A 17,450-nucleotide genomic window follows, 5' to 3' on the forward strand; every position below is an offset into this window, starting at 1 on the left:
ACCCGCAACCCGCCCCGCGCGGCGGCCCCGGCGCTGCCGCCGCCGCCGGCGGGGGTACTATTATGCTCACGCGGGTGAAGTCCGCCGTGGCCAATTTCATGGGCGGCATCATGGCTGGCAGCGCGGGCGCCGACCACGGCAGTGGCGCGGACTTGCCCCTCCGCTTCCCCTACGGAAGACCCGAGTTCTTGGGACTGTCCCCGGACGAGGTGGAGTGCTCCGCCGACCACATCGCCCGCCCCATCCTCATCCTCAGCAAGGACACCCGGCGCCTGCCCTGGACCACGGGCTACGCGGAGTGAGTACGGACCGCGGCCGCCGCGGCGAGCAGGTGGAGCTCGGCCGAGCCCGCTGCCCCCGCTCCCGGCGCAGCGGCGGCGAAAGGCGGCGATGCCGCGGGACCTTCCCCCGGCGGTGCCGGCGCTGTCGGAGGCGGCGGGAGCGCAGCCCGGGGCCTGCGCGGCGCCGCGGGCAGCGGGAGCGGCGGGGTGGGCGGCATCCGCGGCGCCGTGTGTCCGGCCCCGACTGTAGCTCTGCACCTGGGCAGCTCCTTCCTGGGAGCCCGAGGATGCGCATGGTCTGCTGCCCTTGTAAGTCCCCGCGGGAGTGGCCGGTACCCGGACGGGCGAAGGATGGCAAGGAGCAGCACTGGGCTCCTCTACTCGTAGTGACGGCTCTGGGGGCTCAAGGGCCGAGGATAGGGTCCCCGTCGGTGAAGAACAGTCTCGGTCCTTGACCCTGGAATGAAAAGGGCCTTTGGAAAGAAACAGGGTTTGGTTTGTGCGTGTGTAAATGCTTCCCGCTGCCCAGGAATGGTGAAATGTGTGGGGTTTGGGACACCTTCCTGTGGACCTGGCAGCCGACGCACTTGCTAGTGGTGGCTGATCACATATTCCCCAAGTGCTTTCCAGTTTGGAGAGACACTTGAGGGACACAAGCTCCAAACTGAAAAAAAAATCCATTGGCCAACCCTAAAGCTGGGCTGGCTTTCCCAGTGGTTTGTTTCCCTGACACACTCATATCATGATATTTACTTTAGAGGGTGTCTGATCAGGACCTGGTTGTAGCCTTGCCAGCCAGGCAAAAGGCAGTGTTCGTTTGGATGTATCTAGTGGGAGTAGCTTCGGAGTTAAGGCATGTCCTTGATTGCTGTATCCGTAAACACATTGTTTTCCTTGATGATAATGGGTGCAGGATTCAGTATTTGGTTTCTTTCTGTTACTGTCTCTAAGTCTTGAGCATGAATCGCCATCCGTGTTGCTACCAACTCTGAGATTACAGAAGTTAAACTAAACTACAGACTACAAGCTGTTTTGCTATAGTCTCTTCAAGCATACATGAATTCCCCAAAAAGCTATTGCAAAAACTACAGTGAAGTCTTCACATTGTTAATGAGCAATCACTAGCTTTATTTAAGAGTTTGTTCTATCATTGGGGATGCTGAAATTGGATGAGAGATTTAAAGAATTTTAAATTTGATTGTTCCCCTCAGATTATTAAAGAATTGAATAGACTACTGAGCAAATTCCCCAGGAACTAAAATTTTAAGTATTTTAAAGTAAGCTCTAATTGTTCTGCCACTATAATAGTTCCTTAAAAAGCAATTCTTTACTAAAACAAATACATGCTGCTATTTTTAGGTGAGGTGAGGTGCTGTGGCTTTCAGCAAGTAACTGTAATTGCAAGTTGGTGACAAAGTGGAAGGGAGGTTCTCTGGCTCCCAGATATTCACATCCACTGCTGCCCGTGAGCTTCCCTGAAACTGTGGGAGCAGAAAAACATGGGTGCTGGAAAGTGAAAGTGCAGATTGACCCTGCTGATGACATCTGATGTGAGGGAGTGTTTGGAGATACCGTAAATGGCTCTGGTGATCATAAAACCAGAACAACATACCAGGATTGTTTTCATATGCTTGTTACTCTTCCCTCTTGAGCTTTGAGCAGTTTGGTTAATTGGGAGGCATACACTGGCTTTCTCAGTTCCTATTACCTGTGTGAAAGAGGTTGGCTTTTTGCTTTATCTTCGGTGGTGGGGGTTTTTTTCCTTTTTTTCTTTGTTCTCATTCCTTTCCCTTGCAGTTACTGGTTCTAGTGTTGGTGGAGCAGAGCAAAGTGAAAGGTTGTACTTGTTATAGAGAAAGAAGCAGTGAATGTGTTACTAGGCTCTTCCCAGAAACATGGATATGATGTTCCAAAATGGAGTTTCATTGTAACCAAAAGATATCAAAATGCTCACTGTGCAGAAGCTGAGAGGAAAACAGTTCTACGAAAATTGCATTGTCTTCCAAAGACAAAACATTAATGAATAAAGAAAAAGAAGAAAATACGGACAAATGCAGATTTTGCCAAATATTACTTTTTTTTTGCTCCTACTGAGCTATTATCAGGCTTTCTGAAAATAATTGCAAGACTTGCTGAGAGGTATACATTGAAACTATGTTTTTCTTTTGGAAAACTCATTTGAGTTACATAGAGAAAAGAAATGGAAAAAATACCAGGAAGGTGAAATTACTTTTATACATGTTCTGAAGTTTGTTGGCTTGGGGAAAGCAGAGGATAAAGTACTTTCAAACTATTATTTAGCATTTTGTTAATGTCTGTATCAAGGAAACTGTCAGAGCAATGTTTGCCTTTTATCTTAGTGCAAGTGAGCATTTGCAAGAATGTTAGGAGGAAGTTTGGTGTCCTCACGAGCAGCTTGTGACATAACACAAAGGTTAGCCATTCAACTCACATTTTACTAGTTTGCATGTGGCAAGGTCCAGCTTCCCTTAGCTATTGCCTTTTCTGTGTTTCCATGTTTTAGCAAATCAGGAAAAGTGATTTCAGCGTTTTGTTGGCGGGAATGCCTCTGGACAAGGGATTTTTACTTCATGAAGATTGTTTTAGTTGTAAAACATGTCAGTTTACAGATGATCGTGGAGTTCCTTGCTGTTGTAATGTTGGTGTTTCATCCAAGATAGAGAAGGCATTTTGAGGTTAGACTTGGTTCCCATGCAGGACTGAAGCAGTCTGAGTCTACAAAATATTTCAGGGAAATTCTTTTCTTTCTTTGATTCCTGAAGATCAGTATTTCTTACTAAAAAATGTGTTTACAAAGGAGCTCACCCTGTTGACTATCTCTCCTCCCTAGAATCTGTGTGGTAAATGCCTATTCATCTGACTTGTTCCTCTGGAACAAGCACTTCTCCTCCTCTCATATTTCTTACTTCTCTTGTACTGAACTTTTGTAATGGGTATTTTTGCCATATTACTCATCTGTGTCATAATTTTAAACTTATTTTTAAAATTACCTACTTATCTTTGATATTATGTAGTGAAATGTAAATTAGCCTTTATTTTTTATTACTAGCTTTCCCTCTTTTAATAGTGTGATCATCATGCAAAGCATGTAGGCAGGCAAACGAAATCTTCAAAAACATTCTTGGTGCTGGGATAAAACATCGTTGCTTCCTGAAATTTCACTGGGAATCCCATAGGGACTCAGCTGTCCCTAGTCAGTAAGCAACCTGAAAATTGTCTTCTAAAACGACCGTCCTGCTGTCTTTACTGCATGTGGGAGACCTGAGACCTTGAATTTCATTTCACCTCATAATACAGGATGGCAAAAGGCCAGTAGATGTTTCAAAGAGATACTCTTGTACCACAGACACTTGTCTAATGGTCATCAAGCTCCATAGAAGCAAAATGAAAATTGTATCCCACATCCAGTAAGCTTTTTAATTGTCTTTAAATAAAAAATAATAAATATAATAATATAATTTAGAAATAAACTTTTCCTTTTAATCAAGGGCATCCTTAACACAATTTTCTGCATGTGGTTAGCCGATGTGCATCAGGAATGACCCAGGGAGAAGGTAGTCTGTTAACAAACATTCTTTTAAGTCTGCCTTTAATCCAGAGGAATAAGGAGATTTGCTGCTCTCTGAAAAGTTAACTGATTTATTTGACAAAGTGGGGGTGGGAGGAATCCTGCCTGACCCTTTATTTACTTGTTGCCTTTCCTCTCCTCCACAAGCAACTGCACTCCTGCGGCCACTGGGCTTTTCTAGACCTTTCCCTGTCTGAGCCTCGAGCTGGTTTCTGAGCTTCTGCTTGGATTGCCTTGTTAATGGGAGGGAAATTTCTATTTTGGTCCCTTTCTGTGCTGTTTTCAATGTGTTACAACCTCATCCCTGCAGAGCTGCTGCTGTTAAATCTGCCCTTGGACCTAGTGTTAAACTTTGAAAGTAAGTGCTGAAGTAGAGGCAGTAGCATAGAGTATGTAATCTGAAATGACTCAGATGGTATTCACTGCATCCAAACTCTACCCAGAACATTTTTTTTCACCTTTTCCTCTTCTGCTTTATCTTGTTCCCTCTGTGAAGGTAGAGGACGAACAGGATGTAGCAGAGCCTTACTCTCCTGGTTGAATTCCCTTGACTACCTATGGTGCAATAAAATAGATGCTGAATTTGCAAATGACAAAGAACTAGCCTGCTGCTCATGCTGGTGGAGTTGCAGAGAAACTGCAACTGAGTAGCATTTTGTGGTAGAAAAACAAGATTAATAATTTTCTGTCTAGTTTGAATGTGTATTTCTGGTAGTCCAGAATTCAGTACTATAATCACTTTTCTAAACTGTATGAATCCTGGGGATGGGACCAGAATTAGCTGCTCCTGTGTCTCATGTATTCCTCTCTTTGCTCTTGCTTTTCTGCCATCTCTTTGGACAACATCAAAAGGTACTATTAAATACACTTAAGGGACCAGGGGAAAGATTAATTGTATGTTGTCTGTGACCTTATGCAAAAGACACTTTTGCCTGCCTTTTTTAATTCATTTTTTTAAAAAATTCTAAGTGAAACTTTAGATATCTTTGCAGTTTCAAGTTAGAATACATTTCCAGAAACTTAACTTTACTGGTGTGTGTGTTTCTTGACTTATAGAGTCAATTTTTTTATCCTAGCAGTGCCTTTTGTTTGATGAGGCAAAGTCCAGGCTCTTTTTCCATAATGTTACATTTAGGAGGTACCATGGTTTCTCTGCTCTGCAGGCCTGCAGTAGAAATTTCATTTTCTCTGTGGTGTGGTGGCTACTGACCCATAATGAATGCAGAGTTGTAGGTGAAGTGTGATGACTGTGTCCTTTTACAGCATTATTACAGTGGCAAGTTGTTACAGTTCAAAATGAAAAGAAGGGGGGAAGTTCATGGATTTTTTTTTTCCGACTCTAAGTACTGGTTGTTTTGTAAGGCTGGTGATGTTGCATCATGTTTTCTCATGCTGTGTTACTTAGCTTGTAGGAAATGAACCCACATGAGAATTGACTGGAGGTTTTTGTTAAAATAACTTCCAGCCTTTCTCAGTGATCATAAATATTTTGTTAAGATAACACAGAACTATTTTTCCATCTGAAGTACCTTTCATGTTCTTTCTAGACCAAACTATTTATACAAATGTTAAGCATTGTATTAACAATCTGAAGCAAGTGAAAGCTTAACACCTCTGTGAGTTGAGGTAAGCCAAAGCACAGAAATTGCTTGTCCTGAGTTGACCAATATTTTGATGTTGGAGGATAGCATAGGGCTTGCAACTACTGATCACTTATTCTAATCCTCATTGGCTCTAACAGGAGATAACACCACAGTCCTGCTCCTATGAATTGAAAGTTACAGTCTCAATTCTGGGAGCTAGTCTTTCTAACCCTCAGCTGGGAGCATGACTCATACACCATCGGTAAACACATTCTTGTATGTATTCTGTTTGGTACAAATTTCGGGAGGATGATACTCCTGGGAAAAGGAGTACCTTTTTTTATCTTGCTCTGTTTGGTTGTCTTCTCAGGTTAAGTACACAGAAGTAAATAATTGCTTTTCTTTTTAAACTTTGTAAAAAGTTGTTTGCAATTCTGTTTGTCGGGATAAAATTATGTTCCTTTATTCTTTTTGTAGTTCAGAACATAAGACTGAGTAGGACCTGATGAATGAGCTAAAAACTGAAATCCCATTCATGTATCTAAAGACAACTCTTCTTGTGCATGAATTATTCTTCTATGCATAATAATAGTTTTAAGAGCTTCAGAAATCCCTTTCCTTGTGTAAGAGCTTATGCTATAGCATCTAATATTTATTTTAGAATAACCTTGGAGAAATGTACCTGTGTAAATGTACTGGTTCCTTCAGGTGAAGAAAATGGAGCAGTAAGGATAAGTTTTGGCAAGAGATTTGATACAGATGTGGAGAATGAGTCCTGAGTTTTACATTCTGTGTTTAGATGACACAGTTATTTTTCCTGCTGTTGCGTGCTTGGCTTTTCCTGTGTGGTCTCTGATTTCTTAGAACTAACAGAGGTAAAAAGAGAAAAATAGATAAATCATTTGCTCATGTATTTTTAATGTTGTCTAAGTTGCACAAACGTGATTCCTAATGAGACAAGTATGAAATTCATCCCTCTAAGCTATCTCATGTTGCTAGTCCCTCAGAGGCTTAAGACTTGTGCTGTCTCACGTGTTTCTGAAAGGCTTGCTTGAGCATGGTCACAGTTTCTGAAACCAGAGGGTGACTGTGTCCTCCCGGGTAGCCTTTCTTTGGCCCCTTCTGCCTTGGCACAGGTGGCAGTCAGCAGATGTTACCTGCAAACACTCCGGCTTTGTTCATTTCTCTTGGTTGCAGCTGCATCACTTGGGAAAGGTTTAAGTGGGAATGGCTTGGCGCAGTTATCATCAGGGCATAAAGTAATCTGACAGGGCTGTGCCCCTTAGGGTGAACTGCTTTGAGGCTGTGAATGTGATCAAATAAAACATGGTCAGTTTGACCTTGAAAGGAAGCAGTGCTGCAAAGTACAGGTCATTCCTGTGATGGGATCTGTGTGCCACTTGAGAAAGAAATATAGTTTGTGGGTTTAAGGATTGGGTTAAGTCAGCTATGTGAGCTGAATCCCAAGTAAGACTTGGAGTGGGAGAGTGCTGTTAATGAATGCAGGGAGATGATCTGAGCAGAGCAGACATAGCAACTTTGCATGGGGCTGGAGTAGGTGTTATATCTGTGCTGCAGCAGCATTTACCAGGAAGACAGAGGCTCCTGGGTCACTTCTAACCTGGATCTTTATCCATGTCCTTTAGGATTTTTTTCTGGTTGAACTTGCTGCTCTAAAATGCAAGAGGTCCTACGGGCAGCAGCACCCTAGTATATTATTTGTACCCTTTTTTGTCTCTGTCTGATGTTTTTTTTCTTCCTTATTGTTGAACAGAAAGAGAAGGATGACTCGTAAGATTTGATTCCCATTTGGCCAGTCACATTTACCTGATGGGATATATGTTTGGGATGGCCAGCTACAATACACAATATTATCCAGAGTGGTTTCCTGATCATAGATCAGATAGAATAGGTCACAGTTTCACGTGCTCAGGGTGCAAAACAGTTAGCAGAGTTGCTGAGAGAAATTCCAGCTTGTGTTGAGCCCCTTCACCCCCCAAATCCAACAGGCATGGGGTGGAAGTTTTATTGCATGGTATTTACAGAAGTTCAAGCAGGTAGGAGGTGGCCAGCAGGTCCACTGAAGCCATTTGGCTGGTTTCACTGCTATCTTCCCCATCCAGCATCACACTTGCTGTCTAGTAGATGCTGCCAGCTGTACTTGTGGTTATAAGTGGCAGGGTGCTAAGTGGTTGATACTGCATGAGCTGTTCTATAGATGAAGCTCATAAAATGGCTGGAGGCAGGTGTGTTTCTCCTCCCAATACTGTATTCAAGGCAAGTGTTTGTCTGCAGAGTTTAACATTCTCCAAATAAATTCTGCACCAATATTTCTTCAGGGGGAAGCTGTGCTAGGGTAAAGCCAGCCAAAGGGATGTCTGTGGTTCTTGATTGCAGCATGGTTTAATTGCTGAAGTCTGAGATGGGGAAGGATAAAAATAACACCAAGCTTAGGCAGTCATTGTTAGCAAGTGCAGTGTATAGTGCAGGAGGGGATGTGGGCAGCACATAGTTGGGGAATGCCAAAATATGGACCCTGTACGTGACTCAGCACTAATGCTGTTTTAAAAAAGAACCTTGATTAAGAAGAGTTATTAGTGGGATGTGGCGGGCAGGCAAATTTCTGTCATGAAGCAGGGTGGCAAATCTAGATCTTTGCTTATTGTTTGGGATCTGTATTTAACACAGGCCTAAGGGGAAGAGAATCTGCTGAGGGAGTCCAGAGGTGCTTGAGGTACGGGGATATGGGCAGTGGTGTGTCCTCAGAGAACCTCTTTGTGGCCTAAATGCACCTTCTCCTAAATGGTCTTCATTCTCAAGATGAGCATAAGTCAAATGGGTCTGGTCCCCCAAGAAAAAAGAGGACAACATCTTGTCAGCCTCTGTCTCCTCTGGTATGGGGATATCTGTCTGTCCATCGCTTTCACTTGTCATAATATCAGGTTGTTTTTAATTCTATGATCAATGTCAGACCCTGTGAAAGGGTCTGCTTGTGATAGCAGGTCCAAGGTCCTGGTGGTGACTGTGGCATAAAGGTAAATAACCATTTCCAATCTCTTTTTTTCCCCTCTATCTTTCTTCTTTTTGAAATGCTACCATAAGGTGTAGTCAATCTTGACTGACTGTTTTTTATGCTGTTCAGACTCTTTTGCAGGCAGTGATAATGACACTGCAGTCAGCTTTGCCTGATTTCAGGGAGAGAGGGTGGGGAAAAAAGAGTAGGAGACCATGTGCCATTGCCTTCATGCTTTCCATGGTGGTATTCTGCTACAATAAGGAAGAGACAGATTGAGTTTTGATTGCATCTGATGTCCAGCATACCACTGCTTCAGATATCCTACGGGAAAGTGTCCTTGGACTGGCACTAGAAGTCTATGAGATTATCCTTTCATAGGCATAGCTCTGTTTCCAAAGTCTTTGCAGTTAATTTCTTCTTTTATTTAATCTGCTGGTGGCATAGCTGAATGCCTTTCGTGCTGTCCTGCGCATCTACCCCATTGTGTAAAGGTACAGAGAAGAGGTGAGTTCTCCTCTCTGCCATGCCCCCCCCCGTGAGCCCTTCTGGATTTCCCTGATTTGTTCCTCTGTCCTTTATGTCCTGTTATGATAATTTCTGCTTTCTGAACTCCCTGCAGAGAGACAAAAGAGATCCAGCTCCAGCCAAGTGCTGCAGCAGATCTTTTTTTCTTTTTTTCCTTTTTTTTCCCTGCCAACATTGATTCATTCAGGCCAAGTATGATTTCTCTATCTTTAGGTATGTGTTAGAGACCTCCTCAGAAACAGATGATGTGTAGTGCATGTTTGTAATGCCATAAAATACCTTGCAGTCAGAGCTAACAATCCAGTCCTTGGTGGAGTCTTACGCTGGAGGTGGGACTGAGTACATGTCCAGCTCTTACAACTTGAACAGTGGTCCATTTTGTGCAGAAGTCTTGCAAAGAGAAAAAAAAAAGTTACCCTGCAGTTCATCAGAGATCCCTGTATTTCCAGATGTGGCAGGTCATCATGTGGACAGACTGATGTGAGTTCTCATCCCTCAGTTCTTCCCAAAACAGCAGTTTCAGCTGTTACCCAGCCATGAAAAACTTGATAACTTTTCCCTGGGGTAAAACAAAACCCTTTCTATTATGAACTACCCGAGCAAGAGTTTTGTCCTTTTGTTCAGTTGTGGTGTTTAAAGACACAGCTCTTTGAAGGCTAAGAAAATATTATAGCCATTGCTACTTTGATTTCAGGTGGGTTCTGGTGAGTTTTGAAACAGTGTGAAGGAGAGGAAAGTTAATGCTGGAAAAATAAGTTGCCAAAAGTGGCACTGATAATTTTAATAACAATGACAGCAACCACAATAATGAGGATAATAGTTATTATTGTTATTAAGCGTCAATTATTAATGATTGTTATTATAATTATTATTAATTAATATTATTAATTATTATTCTTTTCCCCTTCTCTCTTGAGGGAAGTTGCTGTTTTATCATTGGTTGTGGACTTTTCCTTTTTGATTCATAATCTGTGCTGCTTGTCCGTAAGGGGGAGAGAGCAAGAAGCTGTGAAACTTAATAGTGGGAAGCAAACCTTCCTTTCTGGTTGGGAAGAGCACTCCTTAAATTGCTTCAGGCCCAAGTGTTGTAACGGGGAGTAGGGTCCACTCCAGTGGGTTCAGGGTTGCATTGAATAATCAGTTTTCAAGGTGAGAACTGCTGTGTAAAATTCATGTCCCTGCCTTGCTGACCAGGCTCATGAAGCAGCTGAACAGCTCTGTTCGTACCCAGGAGTGCAAAGGGTCTCACCTCCGTTGGTTTCAGTGGCTATGGGGGAAGCTTAGTGCCTCTTCCTCTGTCCCACTTAATCCCCCCCACTGTTCATTCCACTAGCTCCATGGCTGTGCATGTGTCTTGGTAGGCTGAGTGAGGGTCTTGGTTTTTTATTTGTTCAACAGTATGTGACGCTTTGCAAGAAGCCTGTGCAATAAAACTAGCTTCCGTAAATTGCTGGTTATAAGTGGTTCTTAAAACAGCATTTTGAAGAAAGTGCTTTTTCTGCTGAATTTATATTAAGGATCTTTGTTTCATGAATGAGTGCTAAATTTTGGAGTTGGAATTAGATCTACCTGAACTAGTTTTTGTTTCTCATTGCTGAACTTATTTTTAGATATCTTGATTGGAAAAAAAATTAAAAGTTTTCTCTTTTTTTCCAAGGATTTGATCTAAGTTCAAACCTGCAATGTTTATCCTTTAAAAACTTTAAAAGCTGTAAAGTGAAACCTGCATTGTATGTATGGTGCCATGGGGGGTGGAGCATGCCTTCAGATTTTGTTATTTGGTTAGGCATTTCGAAATGGAAAATACTGATCATACAGCTAACCTCAGTGATTATCGCTACTTATGTCATGACATAGATCAAAGTTTTATGTATGGTTGGTTTGATACGAGTGACTTACATTTTGCAGAAGGTAAATAGAATTTTTCCTCCTCTTCTTCCTATCACTCTTTGAACAAAAAATAATCATTTTTAAGCTATTTTCATGTGCCATTTGAAGATGCGAACTTAGTCGTATATGCTCTCAACCATAATGCAGGAACTGGTAAGACATTAAAATGTACATTGATGTCTTTAAAGAACGATACATCAGCATCAGACTTGGAGGGTAATTCCCTCTCCCTTACCTTGTCACCCCTCTTATTAATCACATTTCCAGTCCTGTGCTTTCAGTTAATTGCTTTATTCTTCTCAACAAACTTTAATTAAGATCAGTGTATCCACAGCCCTTGCAAAACCTAGATGGCATCTTCTTCAGGCTGGGGCTCCCTCTGGCATACTCCTCAATGTCATTTTAAGGTCTCTGTCCCTGCCTGGAAGTGTGAAGCTGGGAATTACGGTCTGGTTAGTTCCTTTGGCAACCTCTCCAGAGTAATCCCTGAAAATCCTAGGTCTGTGGATGGTAATTCTATTAGCTGTTCAGCAAGCTGAGTCTGGAAGAATGCAGCTGGTGTGTGGGAATGTGGGAAGTTCCCCATATCTGCCTTTAATCCTGCTTTTAGAGGGGAAAAAAGTTATAGGCTAATGTGATTAGCTGTAATTCCATTCTTGCTTGGTTTCAGAAAAGTGTCTGAATGCTAAATCACAAGTTAGTTCTGTGAAGTGTTTTTGTGGAGGGGGCAGGGAAATATTTTGGTACTAGGCTCATCTGTCTTTGAAAAAGCACTGGAATCAAGAGAAGAAACTCTCTTAGGCAGCAGTGAGTTTCTAGTTTTTGTTGCACAGTCTAATTTAGAAATCTGAAACCAAGAGCATGTAAATGGAAACACAAAATAAGCATAATCCTTTCAGATACCTAGGTGTGTGTATAAACACAGGCATGGAACAACTTATACACAGTGTGGATTGCTCTTCAGGCCTTTGCAGACCCAGCGGTTTACATTTGGGGTTGTGTTATTTGCTGATATGTGACAGCTGCTGCTGCTGGGACTGGTGGTGTGGTTGATTTAACACAGAACAGGGACAGAGCTGTCTCTAATAAAAGCTGTGCCTTCTACCTGAAGTGAATGATTTGGGGACTTTTTTCCCCTTTGAGGCATGTGTTTTTCCTTTTAGTGCTAAGGGAACAAGAGTATAGACTTCTGTGGGAGCGCTGGTGTGTCCTGTTGGAAATGCTGTTGGGTACTGCAGAGGGGCAGAGGCAGGACCCTCAATGACAAGCACAGAGCATGCTGCAGCCTGCCCTATGTGTGAGCACAGACAGCACACTGCTGTGGGGACAAAGGGCTGAGTCCTCTTGTGTGAAAGGCAAAAAATGCAACCTGAGCAGATGAGTTGTGCTCACAGGTTCCATGTTCCCCCGTGGCCATTGTTTGGGGAGAAAGAACCATTGCTCTCATGAGCTCAGCCTATTTTCTATTTCCAGGGGAAAGAAGGGAGAAGGCAGGCAAATACCTTGTTCATGTCTTGACTGTTTGCTGGAGAAACTGAAAATAAATGTGGCTGGTTTTGGAGTCAAATGCCACCTGAATCCTTTGTAGTGAAGAGCTCTGGAGAGAGATGATGTCAGAGGACTGAGCTTGTTGCTTTTGCTTTCAAGCAGCAAATTTGAGATACTGCAACTTTGAAAAATTGTGTGAATTGAGGCTTTTCCTTGAGGTCCTGTCAGGTTTCCTCTCCTCTTGTGCCTTTTCTTGTGGTGGCAGTGACATTGGGGCTTGGGGTAAGGAGGTCTGGGTGGCAGCTGCCCCCAGAGTCCCAGGGAAGGGAGGGAGTGCACGGGCAATGCTGGAAGGGTGCCTGGACAAGCTGCTTTGTTCAGTTCCTGATGGAGAAAATTCACTGAAAAGGAGTATTGTTCACTTTTGTCTTCTGTGTCAAGTTGGCCTCAGGTGTTGGTCCTGTCACAGTAGTTCAAATGCTTGGGAAAGGCGATGCAGTAGCAATGAAATGTTGCAATACTAATTCTATAAATTTATAAGCTTAGTCAAGCTGGTGTTCTGAGAGGTGGTGTGGGACTGCCTTGTTTAAAAATAAAAACTATCACTTTGTTTGATTAGGGTGTAAGGCACACTGCCTTTCTTGCACTTGCTTAGAATCCTGATGGTTTGGTATGTGGTGTAGCTGCTGTCCTCCCTCACAACTTTCTCTAAGGCTGGAAAACCTCTTTAGACTATCAAATAAATAACTAGGTGCCTTTAACACAACAGCAACAAAAAACCCTCAAAGCTCCTCCCACTATCAAATAATCAAAAGGGGAATTTCTGTTCTTTTCCTTTTGAAATTGTATCAGACTCCCTGGAGAACTTGGAAACACTAGATGAGTAACTAGATGGATTTAATCTTGGAGAAATGTAGTGGTGTTTGGCAAGGATAATTTGAAGTAGTGTTACACAGGTACGCATTTTGAAATTACAATTTCCCCTCTAATATCCCTTTGAAAAACATGCCAAAACAGTTGCTTCACTAAGTAAAAAGCCAAAGAAAGTGTTAGTGTACAATCAAAATGGGATGTGATAGTGGAAAATGAATTGTCTACATTTAAAGCACTGTTAAGACTCATAATTAAGGGTCTCACCCTTAATTATTGGGAGAGCTAAAGAGGAATGATGACTATGGAAAAAACCAAGTAGGAAACAGAAGTTGAAAGAGAAGGAAAAAAAATAAAGTGTACAAAACCAGGAGAGAGCATGCTGAAAGCAGGCTAAATATTTTTGTATTGGGGGAAAAGTTTAACAAGACTAGAGGTCTCTATGACAGAAAATGAGAGATTGTAAACAGTGACAAAGGTAATTCTTCCCTGTGTAACTTAGAGTATATGGGCAGAATTCATTGCATGAGGACATACCAAAGAAATCTGTTACAGCTGTAGATCAGGGTGTTCTGTTTCATGAAGTGCTGAGACCTTGGATCTGAAGGTATTTAAAGTTAGAGATAGGTATCATAAAAACCCAGAATCTCCCCCTCCTCCTTTTCTTCTTGAAGTGAAGAGAGAACCTTTCATGTTTGCTGCATGACAGAGGTATCTACTCAGGATTAAGGGGATTGCTCTGCCGTGGTTGGGTTCATTCCTGAATTAACCTGGTATTTTTCACACTTCCACCTGGAATACCTGAACTTGCTTGTGCAGCAGAAAGTGGTGCAATTAGCAGGAAACAAACTAAACTGCTGAGAAAATTTTTCCGAAGTTGTTTATTATTTTGTTTGGAAGGATAATTCAGAGTATTGTGGTTTAACCCTGTCTAGAAATTAAGCACCAGCAGATATTCGCTCACTCCCCCACAGTGGGATGAGGGAGAGAATCAGGAAGGTAAAAGTGAGAAAACTCTGGTTTGAGATAAAGAAAATTTAATAGGTAAAGCAAAAGCTGTGCACAAGCAAAGCAAAGAATTCATTCACCACTTCCCATGGGCAGGCAGGTGTTCTGCCATCCCCAGGAAAGCAAGGTTCCATCCTGCGTGACAGCTACTTAGGAAGACAAGCACCATCAGTCCAAACATCTCCCCACTTCTCCCTTCTTCTTTCTCCCAACCTTTATTGCTCAGTGTGATGCCATATAGTATGGAATGTCTCTTGGATCTGTTAGGGTCAGATGTCCTGGCTGTGTCCCCTCTGAATTCCCTGTGCACCCCCAGCCCATTTGTTGGTGGGGTGGGGTAAGAAAGCAGAAAAGTTGCTGATGTTTTGTCAGCCCTACTCTGCAATACTGAAAACACTGTGTATTGTCAATCCTATTTTCAATAGAAATCCAAAACATACCCCCATACAAGATACTGTGAAGAAATTTAACTTTATCCCAGCCAGAACCAGTACACAGAAGAAATGCCAAAGTGTGGGAGAAGGCCCTTCCATGGAGACTGGAAAAGAAATTGAAAGTGTCAGCACAAACAATACCAAAAAGTGGTATGTAGCTTTTCATCATGGGGAGAAATTGCTTTTAAAGCAACACCTTTTTTAAGAGTGGGAAGTATTTTCATTTTAGGAGTCTATATCTAAACACTGCAGAAAGCAAAATTTTGTTCAAAGATTGTTGTGGTTATTTTATGGTATTCCAAAATAAAAGCTTTTCCCCAGCTAAGAACTGAGGAAGGCTACCTCATCAAGAAGAAAAGTAATTTATTACTGGCCATTGGCATCATGTAACGTCTTATTTCTTGTCTTTCAGTTCCTGTGTAATATTTAACTCATGTTTCTGAATCAAAAAGACAGAAGAAATATATCCATATACCTATCAATTTTTTTTGTCTCTTTCTGGATCTCCTGTTGAGAGTTCCAGCTCTTCAGAAGCATCACAGACCTGTGGGGCTCTATACTGCTTTCCTCAGTGTTGCAAGAGTACTGTTTGGAAAAGACTTCGCAAAAATCAAGGGAACGTACTGCTAGAGGAAACAATTGAACATTGTTCCAGGTAGGTTATAAGGCCCAAAAGATCTCTGACTAGCAAATGGATTAGTCATAAAGAATCATTGAACAAATAGCTCAATCTGGAGGAATGGCAAGGTGGTGTTGACTTTGAAAATAAGAATGGAGTTTGGAAATGGTTCCCCACGTGAGGGCTTTACCAAGACCTGAAGAAACTAAAATGTGTTCAGTGAAAGAGTCATACTTTCAAGGAATTGCAACAGATGGGATTTGTTCTCTACACTGAGAAAGGCACTTGCAGTATGAAAGCACTTGGTGCTCACAAGTAGTTGTCACACAGCACAGTGAGGGGTGTAAGTCATATATGGAGTTATCATAGCATTTTGCAGGAGATCTTATCCTTCACCAAAATTAAAAGGATGTTTGGAATGTGTAGAAAGAGATGGGGTGTTTCATATATGAGGCACAAAATAAGCTTGTTTGAGAACACTGCTGCTAGAACATCTTCATAAGGTATTACTCTCCTATGTCTGAAACAGTGAAAATCGCATTATGCATATCCAATATTAGTCAGCAAAGTAAGCCTGGTAAACTGTGTGAGTTTAGCTGTGTAAAAAGTAAATCTATGGGGATATGGGAGGAAGTGTGATAGCAGACTCAAAAGTGAAGGGGAAAGAGTTCCAACTTATTGTTTTAGGAAACAACATGAATTCCGAACAAATACTTGAGCTGTAAGGAATAATATACTTCCAGGTAGTTGTGTACGCTGTGCATATCCTTCTAACGGGACTTGATTGCCTTTGGATGGGTTATAGAAAAGGTCCTCCCTATTGCTTGTGTCTGTTCGTTCACCTGGGGCTCTGCTGCCCTGCAGCAATGGGAGATGCAGAGCTACAAAAGCTTTCATTTTGCAACAGTGATGTTACTTTCTGTGGACAAGGAAGCCAGCGGTAGCATGGACGTGGAGTAGTGGACTAGACGTGCCTGTGATCAGCAGTTGTTGGGAAGAAGGATTTGCTGTGGAAAGCATTGACTTGCCACAGTCTCTCCATGTGCTGTGTAAGATATTTTCAGATCTCCTTCAGAAGAAGGAGGTGAAGGGAGTAGTGGGACTGCAAAGCTGATTTCTATCCTTTTCACATCCTCCGTGTTTCATGGGTGCAGTTCCTATTACAGAAGAGTGAAATGCAGTCACCGAATGGCAGTCTGATAAGATAGTTAAAAAAAATATTACCACTTGACCAGCTCCAAATAGGAATTTAGTCTAGAAATCTGCAAATAAGAATCTGACAACTTATTGAAGTGTAGGACCGTTACTAGTGTTGCCTTGTTACAAATAAGGGTTCATGTATCAGCAGCTGCCTTACCTTGTGTTAGCAGCTGAGGAACACGTACCACAGCTGAGTATAGATTTCATCTGTATGTCTTGGTAATGACCTATTAGATTATGTTTTGAGGAAAACCATTTTAGACAGGTTTTTAAAGAAAACAAACCCATGACTTTTCTCTGAAACAAAGCCTTTCCGTATTCAGTGTGCCCAGCAGGCTGCCATACTGGGAGGCAGTTGTGTTCTTGAAAGTGTTTTGTTTTCTTAACCCTATTGCTTTTCTTTGACCCTTCCCATCAAATTGCTCACTCAAAGTCCCCCGCTGTTTGTTTGCAACAGTTGAATGAAATGGAAAATATCTAATTATATCTTTATCAAAGATTGCTGCCACTTGACTGAAGTACTGTTTGAGATAAAAAAGCCACATTGCTCTACTTTTCAGCTGCACTAATCTTGTGGTGTGAAAGATATATTTTGTGAATTATGTTGATCATTAATCCTTTTAATTAATGGCCAGTCTTCGCGAACGAAGATTTTGGGAAAGGTCTTTTTACCTTTCCAGCCTGCGCAAGGGATTTTTTAGGTGAGACACAGCCTGCGCTGAACTGAGCCCACCCTTTAATCCTAAGGTTCATCTGCCGGGGCCAAGCGAGCTTGGACAATGGCAGTGAGGTCCTCAGGACATAGGTTTGTTTAGAGTGACCTTCTCATAGATGGATGGCCTCACAGGGCTAACGAGCTCCATCTGCCCGGGGGACTGGGATTCGTATCTGGGTCGCAGCAGTGAGAGTCCTGCATGCTAACCACTAGGCCACCAGGGGTCCCATTC

At 42.3% G+C, this 17,450-nt stretch overlaps 1 protein-coding gene across 1 annotated transcript in view; it reads left to right on the plus strand.

Moving 5' to 3' along the window:
• The first annotated feature begins 41 nt into the window (after window positions 1-41).
• PPM1H (protein phosphatase, Mg2+/Mn2+ dependent 1H) overlaps window positions 42-17,450 on the plus strand; it is a 130,780-nt gene continuing 113,371 nt past the window's right edge. Inside the window, exon 1 of the mRNA XM_027682161.1 lies at window positions 42-298. Within this exon, the coding sequence (XP_027537962.1) occupies window positions 63-298 (236 nt within the window). The 5' untranslated portion in view covers window positions 42-62. The remainder of the gene's footprint in view (window positions 299-17,450) is intronic.

The sequence above is a fragment of the Neopelma chrysocephalum genome, unplaced genomic scaffold, assembly GCF_003984885.1.
Source record: "Neopelma chrysocephalum unplaced genomic scaffold, ASM398488v2 Primary Assembly neopelma1_62, whole genome shotgun sequence".
Lineage (NCBI taxonomy): Eukaryota > Metazoa > Chordata > Aves > Passeriformes > Pipridae > Neopelma > Neopelma chrysocephalum.